This window comes from Salvelinus namaycush, chromosome 3 (genome assembly GCF_016432855.1).
Source record: "Salvelinus namaycush isolate Seneca chromosome 3, SaNama_1.0, whole genome shotgun sequence".
Taxonomy (NCBI): domain Eukaryota; kingdom Metazoa; phylum Chordata; class Actinopteri; order Salmoniformes; family Salmonidae; genus Salvelinus; species Salvelinus namaycush.
In genome coordinates, this window is record NC_052309.1 from 85126278 (window position 1) to 85141667 (window position 15390).

The following is a 15390-nucleotide window of genomic DNA, read 5'->3' on the forward strand; positions in this document are numbered from 1 at the left end:
GCCTGGTGCCATGGTGGAACCCTGGCCCTGCAGCACGGGGCGGCACCACAAGACCAATACAAAGGCGACTCACGGGTGAGAGAGAGCGGCATGCTGGGTAATACCTTCCTGTATCAAGTTTCAGGGGCTTGGATTTCAAAAGTGAAATAAACAATAAAGATTAACAGTAAACATTACACTCAGAAGTTCCAAAAGAATAAAGACATTTCAAATGTCATATGTCTATATACAGTGTTGTAATGATGTATCTCTCTCTCTCTCTCTCTCCATGTCTCTCCTCACCTCCTTTCCTCTCTTATCCTCTCCTCTCTTCTCCTTTCCCCTCTCCCTCTCCGTAGTATCAGCCTGCTTTTCATCAGACAGCCTCAGGCCCACCTCGGCGTGGCCGTATTGCATGTGACAGCTGTTAGACATTATTAACGGCTCATGCAGAAAATCCAGATTACTTGTTTTTAATTTAATTTCAATTTTATTATTGTAATCTTTCAGCGGAAAGAACATATACACACACACTGGGCGAGGGCAGCAGGCGAAACGGGCGAGAGTTGAGACGCTGGGCTGGGTTGTGTGTGTGTGTGTGGTTAAACCTTCCACCCCAGACAGGTGCATTGTTCCCCTCATAACAGCCCAGACTGTCCCTCCCTACTGGCTCTGTCTCTAGTGGCCCCAGTGGGCCCCTGTAGACCCCAGGGGATTGAGCTCTAATGCTTCCAGTGTGATGAAGAGGTTGAATGTGGGCGTTATTTCTAGCCTACAGAGTGAAGGCTGTACTATCAGTAATATAGATAGTAATACAAATATGACTGTTGTTCCTCCTCTCCTAGATGACATGCTTCAGATGCATGTCCGTCAACCTGTACATACACTGAGTGGACAAACATTAGGAACACCTTCCTAATATTGAGTTGAACAGCCTCAATTTGTCGGGGCAAAATGAGGCGTTCCACAAGGATGCTGGCCCATATTGACTCCAATGCTTCCCACAGTTGTGTCAAGTTGGCTGGATGTTCTCTGGGTGGTGAACCATTCTTGATACACACAGAAACGGTTGAGCGTGAAAACCCAGCAGCGTTGCAGTTCTTGACATAAACTGGCATCTATTACCATACACCGTTCAAATGCACTTACATATTTTGTCTTGCCCATTCACCCTCTAAACAGCACACAAACACAATCCATGTCTCAATTGTCTCAAGGCTTGAAAATCCTTCTTTAACCTGTCTCCTCCCCTTCATCTACACGGATTGAAGTGGATTTATCAAGTGACATCAATAAGGAATCATAGCTTTCACCTGGTCAGTCTATGTCATGGACACACCCCCAGAGGAGGGGGTGTTGATGTTAGCTGAATGCAGATAAACCCAAATAATGGGCTGCGATTTAGTGACTGTCAGTGAAGCAGCGGGCGGCGCCGTGGTGGTGACACGCAAGCCACCTAAACAATGAGACGCTACGCCACCTCTGCTGCTAAATATATGCAGAGTTTTCTGCCATTAAATATACATGCAGCATGCCTCTCTGGGATGTTTCATCCCTTTTGTGAGAAAACAAAGATTACCAACAGGAATTCCATTTTAATAAGTCTCGGGGGACCCTCCAACCAGCTGCCTGCTTCACAATACGACGGGGACTTGTTGCTCTCTGTGCGTGCATCTGAAATGTCTTTCCCCGCTCCTCTTTTTTCCTCTCTGACGTTGATTAGTCTTCCCCCGCTCTTATCATGTTTTTTTGTGAATCCCTTGTTACGTTGTTTTACACTAGTCACTCGTTAATGTCTGTGTGTTTCCTCTCTGTAGCGACTCCTTAGTCTCATTTTGTTTTGTTGTCGTTCTTTCCCTCCTCTCCTCTATTCTGGTGTATCCCCTTCTCTGTTCCTCTCTCTGTTCCCCTTCTCTGTTCCTCCCACTGTTTGTTGCTCCCACTGTTCCCCTTCTCTGTTCCTCCCTCTGTTCCCCGTCTCTCTTCCTCCCTCTGTTCTCCTTCTCTGTTCCTCCCTCTGTTCCCCTTTTCTGTTCCTCCCTCTGTTCCCCTTCTCTGTTCCTCCCTCTGTCCCCCTTTTCTGTTCCTCCCTCTGTTCCCCTTCTCTGTTCCTCCCTCTGTTCCCCTTCTCTGTTCCTCCCTCTGTTCCCCTTTTCTGTTCCTCCCTCTGTTCCCCTTCTCTGTTCCTCCCTCTGTCCCCCTTCTCTGTTCCTCCCTCTGTTCCTCCCTCTGTTCCCCTTCTCTGTTCCTCCTTCTGTTCCACTCCGTTGCTTCCTCTGTCCCTTCCCTCCCTTCCACCCTCCCTCCACCTCCTTCGTTCCCTCCTGCCGTCTCTGTCCACTAGGTTACACTGCTTCCTCTCCTCTCTCTGCTCTGACATGCATACTGCATACTGGATGTGGGACAAATGACTGTTTCCTCAAGCAACAGATGTGTGCTTGTCTGCTCTGTGCTCTGCACTGCACGCCACGTGCGGACGCTGACGCGATGAACTGACCTTGCAGGGGGAGGGGTGTGTGTGTATGTCAGCATGAGTGTGTCTGTGCATTCACACATGCATATGTGTGTGTGTGGCCAAACAGCCACACAGACCAGCCTAGTTTACATCTAATTATAGAAACTCATCTATTTTATAACAAGCCTTTTTTCTTCTGGATTTTTAGATTATACGATAGAGAGAGAGCGGGAGAGAGGGAGAGAAAGAAAGAGAGAGCGATAGAGAAAGAAAGGGAGAGAGAGAGCGGGAAAGAGAGAGAAAGGGAGAGGGAGCGAGAGAGAAAGGGGGAGAGAGAGAGAAAAGGAGAGAAATAGAGGGGGAGGGAGGGAGGGAGAGAAAGAGAGAGAGAGCGATAGAGAAAGAAAGGGAGAGAGAGAGAAAGAGCGAGAGAGAAAGGGGGAGCGAGAGAGAAAGGGAGAGAAAGAGAGGGGGAGGGAGGGAGAGAAAGAAAGGGAGAGAGAGAGAAAGGGGGAGCGAGAGAGAGAAAGAGAGGGGGAGGGAGGGAGAGAAAGAAAGAGAGAGGCACCATTGCCCTAGAGCACACCAACAACAATACATAGCTCAGCCTAAACATCAGCACCACAGGTAACTTCCACACGCTGTGAGCCATCTGAGAGACAAGTCATGAAGGGCCTTCTACGCCATCAAAAGGAACATACAATTTGACATCCCAATAAGGATCTGGAAAAAAAGACTTGAATACGTTCTAGAACCCATTTCCCTTGATGTTTGTGATGTCTGGGGTCCACTCACCTGACCACTGTGACTGACCCAAAATGAAGGAAAGCTTTGACTATGTACAGACTCAGTGAGCATTGTCTTGCTATTGAGAAAGGCCGCCGCAGGCAGACCTGGCTCTCAAGAGAAGACAGCCAATGTGCACTTCCTAACCTCCTGCCAAATGTATGACCATATTAGAGACACAGATTTCCCTCAGATTACACAGAACCCACAAAGAACTAGTAAACAAATCCACTTTTGATGCCATCACAGCAGAAAGATGTGTGACCTGTTGTCACAAGAAAATGTCAACCAGTGAAGAACAAACACCATTGCAAATACAACCCATATTTAGTTTATTTATTTTCCCTTTTGTACTTTAACTATTTGCACATTCTTACAACACTGCACATAGCCATAATATAACATTTGAAATGTCTTTATTCTGTAGAAACTTTTGTCAGTGTAATGTTTACTGTTCATTTCTCATTGTTTATTTCACTTTTGTTGATTTCCTAGTTCACTTGCTTTGGCAATGTAAATATATGTTTCCCATGTCCATTTAGAGAGAGAGGGTTCAGCATATGGAGAGTGGGGAGGGGCTTGTTTAGCAGACTGACAGTCCACTGGAGAGTGGGGAGGGGCTTGTTCAGCAGGCTGACAGTCCACTGGAGAGTGGGGGAGGGGCTTGTTCAGCAGGCTGACAGTCCACTGGAGAGTGGGGAGGGGCTTGTTCAGCAGACTGACAGTCCACTGGAGAGTGGGGGAGGGGCTTGTTCAGCAGGCTGACAGTCCACTGGAGAGTGGGGAGGGGCTTGTTCAGCAGACTGACAGTCCACTGGAGAGTGGGGAGGGGCTTGTTCAACAGGCTGACAGTCCACTGGAGAGTGGGGGAGGGGCGTGTTCAGCAGGATGACAGTCCACTGGAGAGTGGGGGAGGGGCTTGTTCAGCAGGCTGACAGTCCACTGGAGAGTGGGGGAGGGGCTTGTTCAGCAGGCTGACAGTCCACTGGAGAGTGGGGGAGGGGCTTGTTCAGCAGGCTGACAGTCCACTGGAGAGTGGGGAGGGGCTTGTTCAGCAGGCTGACAGTCCACTAGAGAGTGGGGGAGGGGCTTGTTCAGCAGGCTGACAGTCCACTAGAGAGTGGGGGAGGGGCTTGTTCAGCAGGCTGACAGTCCACTAGAGAGTGGGGGAGGGGCTTGTTCAGCAGGCTGACAGTCCACTGGAGAGTGGGGGAGGGGCTTGTTCAGCAGGCTGACAGTCCACTGGAGAGTGGGGAGGGGCTTGTTCAGCAGACTGACAGTCCACTGGAGAGTGGGGGAGGGGCTTGTTCAGCAGGCTGACAGTCCACTGGAGAGTGGGGAGGGGCTTGTTCAGCAGACTGACAGTCCACTGGAGAGTGGGGAGGAGCTTGTTCAACAGGCTGACAGTCCACTGGAGAGTGGGGGAGGGGCGTGTTCAGCAGGATGACAGTCCACTGGAGAGTGGGGAGGGGCTTGTTCAGCAGGCTGACAGTCCACTGGAGAGTGGGGGAGGGGCTTGTTCAGCAGGCTGACAGTCCACTGGAGAGTGGGGGAGGGGCTTGTTCAGCAGGCTGACAGTCCACTGGAGAGTGGGGAGGGGCTTGTTCAGCAGGCTGACAGTCCACTAGAGAGTGGGGGAGGGGCTTGTTCAGCAGGCTGACAGTCCACTAGAGAGTGGGGGAGGGGCTTGTTCAGCAGGCTGACAGTCCACTAGAGAGTGGGGGAGGGGCTTGTTCAGCAGGCTGACAGTCCACTGGAGAGTGGGGGAGGGGCTTGTTCAGCAGGCTGACAGTCCACTGGAGAGTGGGGGAGGGGCTTGTTCAGCAGGCTGACAGTCCACTGGAGAGTGAGGGAGGGGCTTGTTCAGCAGGCTGACAGTCCACTGGAGAGTGGGGGAGGGGCTTGTTCAGCAGGCTGACAGTCCACTGGAGAGTGGGGGAGCAGCAGATTGTCTAATACATATAGCCTGACCCCCATTCAACCTCAGTGTGGAACTATCAAAGGAAACTATGTCACTATCTGGTGTATTTGCCTGGATTTTCACTAGAAAACTGTTAGCTATCAGACCAACACCACGAGAACCACTGAGTTAGGAGCCAGCCCTCCAAACCCCCAGCTTCACCCTCCTCCTGCCCCAATTCATTCAAAACCAAAGCGCCGTACATCACTTCAGCCAAAACAAAGGGACAAAACGGTTTATATTAGGGATTAGCATTGTATAACATGTATCTAATATTAAAGAGACAACTCTATCCCTCTAGTAATCCCTTAGGCCTTAGGTGGCTTGTGTGTGTGGTGCCTGATATCCAGCTGAATGGACGGGGCTGCTGGAGTTAGTGCTATCTGAGCGGAGGGGCTGGGAGGGGGAAGCTAGCTGTCTAGTTTGTGTGTGTGTTTGCTGTCAGGATTGATTGTATACGCTGTGGCTGCAAGGTGAGGAGGGCCAGGCTGTGAGAATGGCTTGCCTGCACCAGCCAGGTTACAGGCTGTATAGCTAGCTGACAGGCGAGGAGGGACCAGCCAGGTTACAGGCTGTATAGCTAGCTGACAGGCGAGGAGGGACCAGCCAGGTTACAGGCTGTATAGCTAGCTGACAGGCGAGGAGGGACCAGCCAGGTTACAGGCTGTATAGCTAGCTGACAGGCGAGGAGGGACCAGCCAGGTTACAGGCTGTATAGCTAGCTGACAGGCGAGGAGGGACCAGCCAGGTCACAGGCTGTATAGCTAGCTGACAGGCGAGGAGGGACCAGCCAGGTCACAGGCTGTATAGCTAGCTGACAGGCGAGGAGGGACCAGCCAGGTTACAGGCTGTATAGCTAGCTGACAGGCGAGGAGGGACCAGCCAGGTCACAGGCTGTATAGCTAGCTGACAGGCGAGGAGGGACCAGCCAGGTTACAGGCTGTATAGCTAGCTGACAGGCGAGGAGGGACCAGCCAGGTCACAGGCTGTATAGCTAGCTGACAGGCGAGGAGGGACCAGCCAGGTCACAGGCTGTATAGCTAGCTGACAGGCGAGGAGGGACCAGCCAGGTCACAGGCTGTATAGCTAGCTGACAGGCGAGGAGGGACCAGCCAGGTTACAGGCTGTATAGCTAGCTGACAGGCGAGGAGGGACCAGCCAGGTTACAGGCTGTATAGCTAGCTGACAGGCGAGGAGGGACCAGCCAGGTTACAGGCTGTATATCTAGCTGACAGGTGCTTTAATAAAGAGGCTCTGAGGCCGGGAACAGAGCCCACTGTAAGCAACAGGAGCCAGGTGCCACACATGCACGCATGCAAACACACACACACACAAACCCTCCCCACTACCCACCCCCTGTATTCTCAGACGTGGCAGGCAAATTAATTGGCCGTGAGTGTGTAATGTATATGCCTAGATAAAGGTGTGCTGTCTAGGCCGAGGCGTAGCGTAACGGCTGTAATGATGGCCCCATTGTGTTGATGTTGAGGGGTGTAGTTAGCGTTGCGTCGCGGTGCGGCTAGCTGGGGCCCTCGCTTGCTTGGAGGGCTGGATAGTTCCTGATTAATAGCTGAGAATGCTTTGAAGTGACACATGAGTGCAATGGGCTCACCAGGCTAATAGTAATAGCATCAGCGTGTGTGTGTGTGTGTGTGTGTGTGTGTGTGTGTGTGTGTGTGTGTGTGTGTGTGTGTGTGTGTGTGTGTGTGTGTGTGTGTGTGTGTGTGTGTGTGTGGAAACGCTCTCACTTCCTCAACCTTCATTAGCCACTATTCTCTCTCGCTCGCTTTCTCTTGCTAAGTCGCTATCTCATACACACCAGTGTATTAATATTATGGGATAGGCTTCATTCATACAGGTGAGATGTGGATTAATATTATGGGATAGGCTTCATTCATACAGGTGAGATGTGGATTAATATTATGGGATAGTCTTCATTCATACAGGTGAGATGTGGATTAATATTATGGGATAGTCTTCATTCATACAGGTGAGATGTAGGTTAATATTATGGGGTAGTCTTCATTCATACAGGTGAGATGTAGGTTAATATTATGGGATAGTCTTCATTCATACAGCTGAGATGTAGGTTAATATTATGGGATAGTCTTCATTCATACAGGTGAGATGTAGGTTAATATTATGGGATAGTCTTCATTCATACAGGTGAGATGTAGGTTAATAGGTTGGACACCAGTTAGACAGAGACTGATGTTCTATTTGATCTCTCATATCGACAGATGAGCCACAGCTGTGTCTTTGTGTGTTTGTGTTTGTGTGTGTATGTGTGCGTGCTCATGAACATGTGTGTGTGTGTGTAAGTGTATGTTTTATTGGCGCATGTGTGTGTATACATAATCTGATTACTTTCAGTTACGTTTAGATTACTTTCCCGTTAAGAGGCATTAGAAGAAGACAAGAATGTATGTTACCAATTGAATTACATCTATTGCAGGATAAATCAATGTTAAAGTTTACATAGCTAGTCATTTATGGATGTTACATTTTACTTTATGGGTTGGTTATGTTGGCTTCTTCTAACCCGTCGCTTTCTACTACAGATAATAATACGATTAGGCTATATCTTTACATATCTTTCAAATTTCCAATAATTCCAATGAATTGAATACCCCTTGATCTTCAAGAATAGGACCTGGATATATGGAAACATAGATTAGCCAAATTGATCATGACCCCAAAACTATGGCTCTATTAGCCTACTCTGTTGTTTATCTTAAAAAATCATGTGCTGCTCTCATGGAATGGCTTTGAGCACTAGCGAAAATAGCTATTTGCATGTGAAAAATGTATGCCATATGCTACATTTGCTACAGTTTTAAGTTTTTGTTGGTGACACTTTGATATCTCGATAATTTTCAGCTGTTAAGTCGATCAAACGTGCTCGAGTTTGAGCATGTGTCCGTTAGGGCTATGGATATTTTTTTTAATAAGCACGAATTAGATTGAGAAATAAAAGCCCCACTGGTCTTCTTAAATTAAACTTGTTGTTGACAGTACAGAGCACAATACCACAGCAAAGTTTAGAAGGGAGGAACTCCCTCAAACATCTGTTGCAAGAGCGCATTTTTCACTGGCTGTCCACTGGTCAATGATTGATAGGCAGCTTAAACTTCTTAAATCTAACCATTATTGCCTTAGGCATAAGGTTAGCATGGTGGTTAAAGTTAGACTTAAGCATAAAATTAGCATGGTGGTTAAAGTTAGCCTTAAGTATAAGGTTAGCATGGTGGTTAAAGTTAGCCTTAGGCATAAGGTTAGCATGGTGGTTAAAGTTAGCCTTAGGCATAAGGTTAGCATGGTGGTTAAAGTTAGCCTTAAGCATAAGGTTAGCATGGTGGTTAACGTTAGCCTTAGGCATAAGGTTAGCATGGTGGTTAACGTTAGCCTTAGGCATAAGGTTAGCATGGTGGTTAAAGTTAGCCTTAGGCATAAGGTTAGCATGGTGGTTAAAGTTAGCCTTAAGAATAAGGTTAGCATGGTGGTTAACATAAGCCTTAGGCATAAGGTTAGCATGGTGGTTAAAGTTAGCCTTAGGCATAAGGTTAGCATGGTGGTTAAAGTTAGCCTTAAGCATACGGTTAGCATGGTGGTTAACGTTAGCCTTAGGCATAAGGTTAGCATGGTGGTTAAAGTTAGCCTTAAGAATAAGGTTAGCATGGTGGTTAACATTAGCCTTAAGAATAAGGTTAGCATGGTGGTTAACATTAGCCTTAGGCATAAGGTTAGCATGGTGGTTAAAGTTAGCCTTAGGCATAAGGTTAGCATGGTGGTTAAAGCATGGTGGTTAAGGTTAGCCTTAGGCATAAGGTTAGCATGGTGGTTAAGGTTAGGGTTAGGTTGGAAATCCAATGTTAATTGTAGAAATAGGTGGTGCTTACGACTTTGCTTGGCCAGATAGTGACGACCCTAATCTCAGCCCTTGGCATTCTTATCTTCAAATATGCATTTACCCAGTAAATCTCTCTCTTACCTGATAGATAGCCTACTCCCAGAGCCATGTATTTAGAGAGTTGGGCCAAGAGGTTTCTGCAATATGATGCATTTACATGACACTACAACATTCTATGACAGCCATGTTAGCTCTTCATTTACATGAATCTACAACATTCTATGACAGCCATGTTAGCTCTTCATTTACATGACTCTACAACATTCTATGACAGCCATGTTAGCTCTTCATTTACATGACTCTACAATATTCTATGACAGCCATGTTAGCTCTTCATTTACATGACACTACAACATTCTATGACAGCCATGTTAACTCTTCATTTACATGACACTACAACATTCTATGACAGCCATGTTAACTCTTCATTTACATGACTCTACAACATTCTGACAGCCATGTTAGCTCTTCATTTACATGACTCTACAACATTCTATGACAGCAATGTTAGCTCTTCATTTACATGACACTACAACATTCTATGACAGCCATGTTAGCTCTTCATTTACATGACTCTACAACATTCTATGACAGCCATGTTAACTCTTCATTTACGTGACTCTACAACATTCTATGACAGCCATGTTAGCTCTTCATTTACATAACACTACAACATTCTATGACAGCCATGTTAGCTCTTCATTTACATGACACTACAACATTCTATGACAGCCATGTTAACTCTTCATTTACATGACACTACAACATTCTATGACAGCCATGTTAGCTCTTCATTTACATGACTCTACAACATTCTATGACAGCCATGTTAACTCTTCATTTACATGACACTACAACATTCTATGACAGCCATGTTAACTCTTCATTTACATGACACTACAACATTCTATGACAGCCATGTTAGATCTTCATTTACATGACACTACAACATTCTATGACAGCCATGTTAACTCTTCATTTACATGACACTACAACATTCTATGACAGCCATGTTAGATCTTCATTTACATGACACTACAACATTCTATGACAGCCATGTTAGCTCTCCATTTACATGACTCTACAACATTCTGACAGCCATGTTAGCTCTTCATTTACATGACACTACAACATTCTATGACAGCCATGTTAGCTCTTCATTTACATGACACTACAACATTCTATGACAGCCATGTTAACTCTTCATTTACATGACACTACAACATTCTATGACAGCCATGTTAACTCTTCATTTACATGACTCTACAACATTCTATGACAGCCATGTTAGCTCTTCATTTACATGACACTACAACATTCTATGACAGCCATGTTAACTCTTCATTTACATGACACTACAACATTCTATGACAGCCATGTTAGCTCTTCATTTACATGACACTACAACATTCTATGACAGCCATGTTAGCTCTTCATTTACATGACTCTACAACATTCTATGACAGCCATGTTAACTCTTCATTTACATGACACTACAACATTCTATGACAGCCATGTTAGCTCTTCATTTACATGACACTACAACATTCTATGACAGCCATGTTAACTCTTCATTTACATGACACTACAACATTCTATGACAGCCATGTTAGCTCTTCATTTACATGACTCTACAACATTCTATGACAGCCATGTTAACTCTTCATTTACATGACACTACAACATTCTATGACAGCCATGTTAGCTCTTCATTTACATGACTCTACAACATTCTATGACAGCCATGTTAACTCTTCATTTACATGACTCTACAACATTCTATGACAGCCATGTTAGCTCTTCATTTACATAACACTACAACATTCTATGACAGCCATGTTAGCTCTTCATTTACATGACACTACAACATTCTATGACAGCCATGTTAACTCTTCATTTACATGACACTACAACATTCTATGACAGCCATGTTAGCTCTTCATTTACATGACTCTACAACATTCTATGACAGCCATGTTAACTCTTCATTTACATGACTCTACAACATTCTATGACAGCCATGTTAGCTCTTCATTTACATGACACTACAACATTCTATGACAGCCATGTTAACTCTTCATTTACATGACTCTACAACATTCTATGACAGCCTTGTTAGCTCTTCATTTACATGACACTACAACATTCTATGACAGCCATGTTAGCTCTTCATTTACATGACTCTACAACATTCTATGACAGCCATGTTAGCTCTTCATTTACATGACTCTACAACATTCTATGACAGCCATGTTAGCTCTTCATTTACATGACTCTACAACATTCTATGACAGCCATGTTAGCTCTTCATTTACATAACTCTACAACATTCTATGACAACCATGTTAGCTCTTCATTTACATGACACTACAACATTCTATGACATCCATGTTAGCTCTTCATTTACATGACTCTACAACATTCTATGACAACCATGTTAACTCCCCGTTAACATGACATGAGGAATATTTAAACTATTCTATGTAACTGAACGTCTAGAATTAGAACAATATTGAACATTCTAAAAGTTGTTCAGACTCTCCAAATAGATGTCTCTGGTCTCATCTTCCCATGATATTCACTCAGCTATAAAGGTGGTCATCGAGGTTCCCTGCTAGATAACAGTATTTACTCAGCTATAAAGCTGGTCATCGAGGTTCCCTGCTAGATAACAGTATTTACTCAGCTATAAAGGTGGTCATCGAGGTTCCCTGCTAGATAACAGTATTTACTCAGCTATAAAGCTGGTCATCGAGGTTCCCTGCTAGATAACAGTATTTACTCAGCTATAAAGGTGGTCATCGAGGTTCCCTGCTAGATAACAGTATTCACTCAGCTATAAAGGTGGTCTTCTAGGTTCCCTGCTAGATAACAGTATTTACTCAGCTATAAAGGTGGTCATCGAGGTTCCCTGCTAGATAACAGTATTTACTCAGCTATAAAGGTGGTCATCAAGGTTCCCTGCTAGATAACAGTATTTACTCAGCTATAAAGGTGGTCATCGAGGTTCCCTGCTAGATAACAGTATTCACTCAGCTATAAAGGTGGTCATCGAGGTTCCCTGCTAGATAACAGTATTTACTCAGCTATAAAGGTGGTCATCGAGGTTCCCTGCTAGATAACAGTATTTACTCAGCTATAAAGGTGGTCATCGAGGTTCCCTGCTAGATAACAGTATTTACTCAGCTATAAAGGTGGTCATCAAGGTTCCCTGCTAGATAACAGTATTTACTCAGCTATAAAGGTGGTCATCAAGGTTCCCTGCTAGATAACAGTATTTACTCAGCTATAAAGGTGGTCATCTAGGTTCCCTGCTAGATAACAGTATTTACTCAGCTATAAAGGTGGTCATCTAGGTTCCCTGCTAGATAACAGTATTTACTCAGCTATAAAGGTGGTCATCTAGGTTCCCTGCTAGATAACAGTATTTACTCAGCTATAAAGGTGGTCATCGAGGTTCCCTGCTAGATAACAGTATTTACTCAGCTATAAAGCTGGTCATCGAGGTTCCCTGCTAGATAACAGTATTTACTCAGCTATAAAGGTGGTCATCGAGGTTCCCTGCTAGATAACAGTATTTACTCAGCTATAAAGGTGATCTTCTAGGTTCCCTGCTAGATAACAGTATTTACTCAGCTATAAAGGTGGTCATCGAGGTTCCCTGCTAGATAACAGTATTCACTCAGCTATAAAGGTGGTCTTCTAGGTTCCCTGCTAGATAACAGTATTTACTCAGCTATAAAGGTGGTCATCGAGGTTCCCTGCTAGATAACAGTATTTACTCAGCTATAAAGGTGGTCATCGAGGTTCCCTGATAGATAACAGTATTCACTCAGCTATAAAGGTGGTCATCGAGGTTCCCTGCTAGATAACAGTATTTACTCAGCTATAAAGGTGGTCATCGAGGTTCCCTGCTAGATAACAGTATTTACTCAGCTATAAAGGTGGTCATCGAGGTTCCCTGCTAGATAACAGTATTTACTCAGCTATAAAGGTGGTCATCAAGGTTCCCTGCTAGATAACAGTATTTACTCAGCTATAAAGGTGGTCATCGAGGTTCCCTGCTAGATAACAGTATTTACTCAGCTATAAAGGTGGTCATCGAGGTTCCCTGCTAGATAACAGTATTTACTCAGCTATAAAGGTGATCTTCTAGGTTCCCTGCTAGATAACAGTATTTACTCAGCTATAAAGGTGGTCATCGAGGTTCCCTGCTAGATAACAGTATTTACTCAGCTATAAAGGTGGTCATCGAGGTTCCCTGCTAGATAACAGTATTTACTCAGCTATAAAGGTGGTCATCGAGGTTCCCTGATAGATAACAGTATTCACTCAGCTATAAAGGTGGTCATCGAGGTTCCCTGCTAGATAACAGTATTTACTCAGCTATAAAGGTGGTCATCGAGGTTCCCTGCTAGATAACAGTATTTACTCAGCTATAAAGGTGATCTTCTAGGTTCCCTGCTAGATAACAGTATTTACTCAGCTATAAAGGTGGTCATCAAGGTTCCCTGCTAGATAACAGTATTTACTCAGCTATAAAGCTGGTCATCGAGGTTCCCTGCTAGATAACAGTATTTACTCAGCTATAAAGGTGGTCTTCTAGGTTCCCTGCTAGATAACAGTATTTACTCAGCTATAAAGGTGGTCATCGAGGTTCCCTGCTAGATAACAGTATTTACTCAGCTATAAAGGTGGTCATCTAGGTTCCCTGCTAGATAACAGTATTTACTCAGCTATAAAGGTGGTCATCGAGGTTCCCTACTAGATAACAGTATTTACTCAGCTATAAAGGTGGTCATCTAGGTTCCCTGCTAGATAACAGTATTTACTCAGCTATACAGCTGGTCTTCTAGGTTCCCTGCTAGATAACAGTATTTACTCAGCTATAAAGGTGGTCATCTAGGTTCCCTGCTAGATAACAGTATTTACTCAGCTATAAAGCTGGTCATCTAGGTTCCCTGCTAGATAACAGTATTTACTCAGCTATAAAGGTGGTCTTCTAGGTTCCCTGCTAGATAACAGTATTTACTCAGCTATAAAGCTGGTCATCTAGGTTCCCTGCTAGATAACAGTATTTACTCAGCTATAAAGGTGGTCATCGAGGTTCCCTGCTAGATAACAGTATTTACTCAGCTATAAAGGTGGTCATCTAAGTTCCCTGCTAGATAACAGTATTTACTCAGCTATAAAGGTGGTCTTCTAGGTTCCCTGCTAGATAACAGTATTTACTCAGCTATAAAGGTGGTCATAGATAACAGTATTTACTCAGCTATAAAGGTGGTCATAGATAACAGTATTTACTCAGCTATAAAGGTGATCTTCTAGGTTCCCTGCTAGATAACAGTATTTACTCAGCTATAAAGGTGGTAATCTAGGTTCCCTGCTAGATAACAGTATTTACTCCGCTATAAAGGTGGTCTTCAAGGTTCCCTGCTAGATAACAGTATTTACTCAGCTATAAAGGTGGTCATCAAGGTTCCCTGCTAGATAACAGTATTTACTCAGCTATAAAGGTGGTCATCGAGGTTCCCTGCTAGATAACAGTATTTACTCAGCTATAAAGGTGGTCATCGAGGTTCCCTGCTAGATAACAGTATTTACTCAGCTATAAAGGTGGTCATCAAGGTTCCCTGCTAGATAACAGTATTTACTCAGCTATAAAGGTGGTAATCTAGGTTCCCTGCTAGAACATATTTACTCAGCTATAAAGGTGGTCATCAAGTTCCCTGCTAGATAACAGTATTTACTCAGCTATAAAGGTGGTCATCAAGGTTCCCTGCTAGATAACAGTATTTACTCAGCTATAAGGTGGTCATCGAGGTTCCCTGCTAGATAACAGTATTTACTCAGCTATAAAGGTGGTCATCGAGGTTCCCTGATAGATAACAGTATTTTACTCAGCATAAAGGTGGTCCATCGAGGTTCCCTGCTAGATAACAGTATTTACTCAGCTATAAAGGTGGTCATCAAGGTTCCCTGCTAGATAACAGTATTTACTCAGCTATAAAGGTGGTCATAGATAACAGTATTTACTCAGCTATAAAGGTGGTCATCCAGGTTCCCTGCTAGATAACAGTATTTACTCAGCTATAAAGGTGGTCATCGAGGTTCCCTGCTAGATAACAGTATTTACTCAGCTATAAAGGTGGTCATCGAGGTTCCCTGCTAGATAACAGTATTTACTCAGCATAAAGGTGGTCATGCAGTTCCCTGCTAGATAACAGTAATTTACTCAGCTATAAAGGTGGTCATCTAGGTTCCCTGCTAGATAACAGTATTTACTCAGCTATAAGGTGG

At 44.4% G+C, this 15390-nt stretch overlaps 1 protein-coding gene across 1 annotated transcript in view; it reads right to left on the reverse strand.

Moving 5' to 3' along the window:
• Positions 1-3845: 3845 nt before the first annotated feature.
• Positions 3846-15390, reverse strand: part of LOC120044090 (BAH and coiled-coil domain-containing protein 1-like) — a 91672-nt gene continuing 80127 nt past the window's right edge. The window contains exons 16-20 of the mRNA XM_038988679.1: positions 5097-5145; positions 4711-4833; positions 4414-4620; positions 4157-4279; positions 3846-4065 (exon numbers count right to left, since the gene is read on the reverse strand). Of these exons, the coding sequence (XP_038844607.1) occupies positions 3846-4065; positions 4157-4279; positions 4414-4620; positions 4711-4833; positions 5097-5145 (722 nt within the window). The remainder of the gene's footprint in view (positions 4066-4156; positions 4280-4413; positions 4621-4710; positions 4834-5096; positions 5146-15390) is intronic.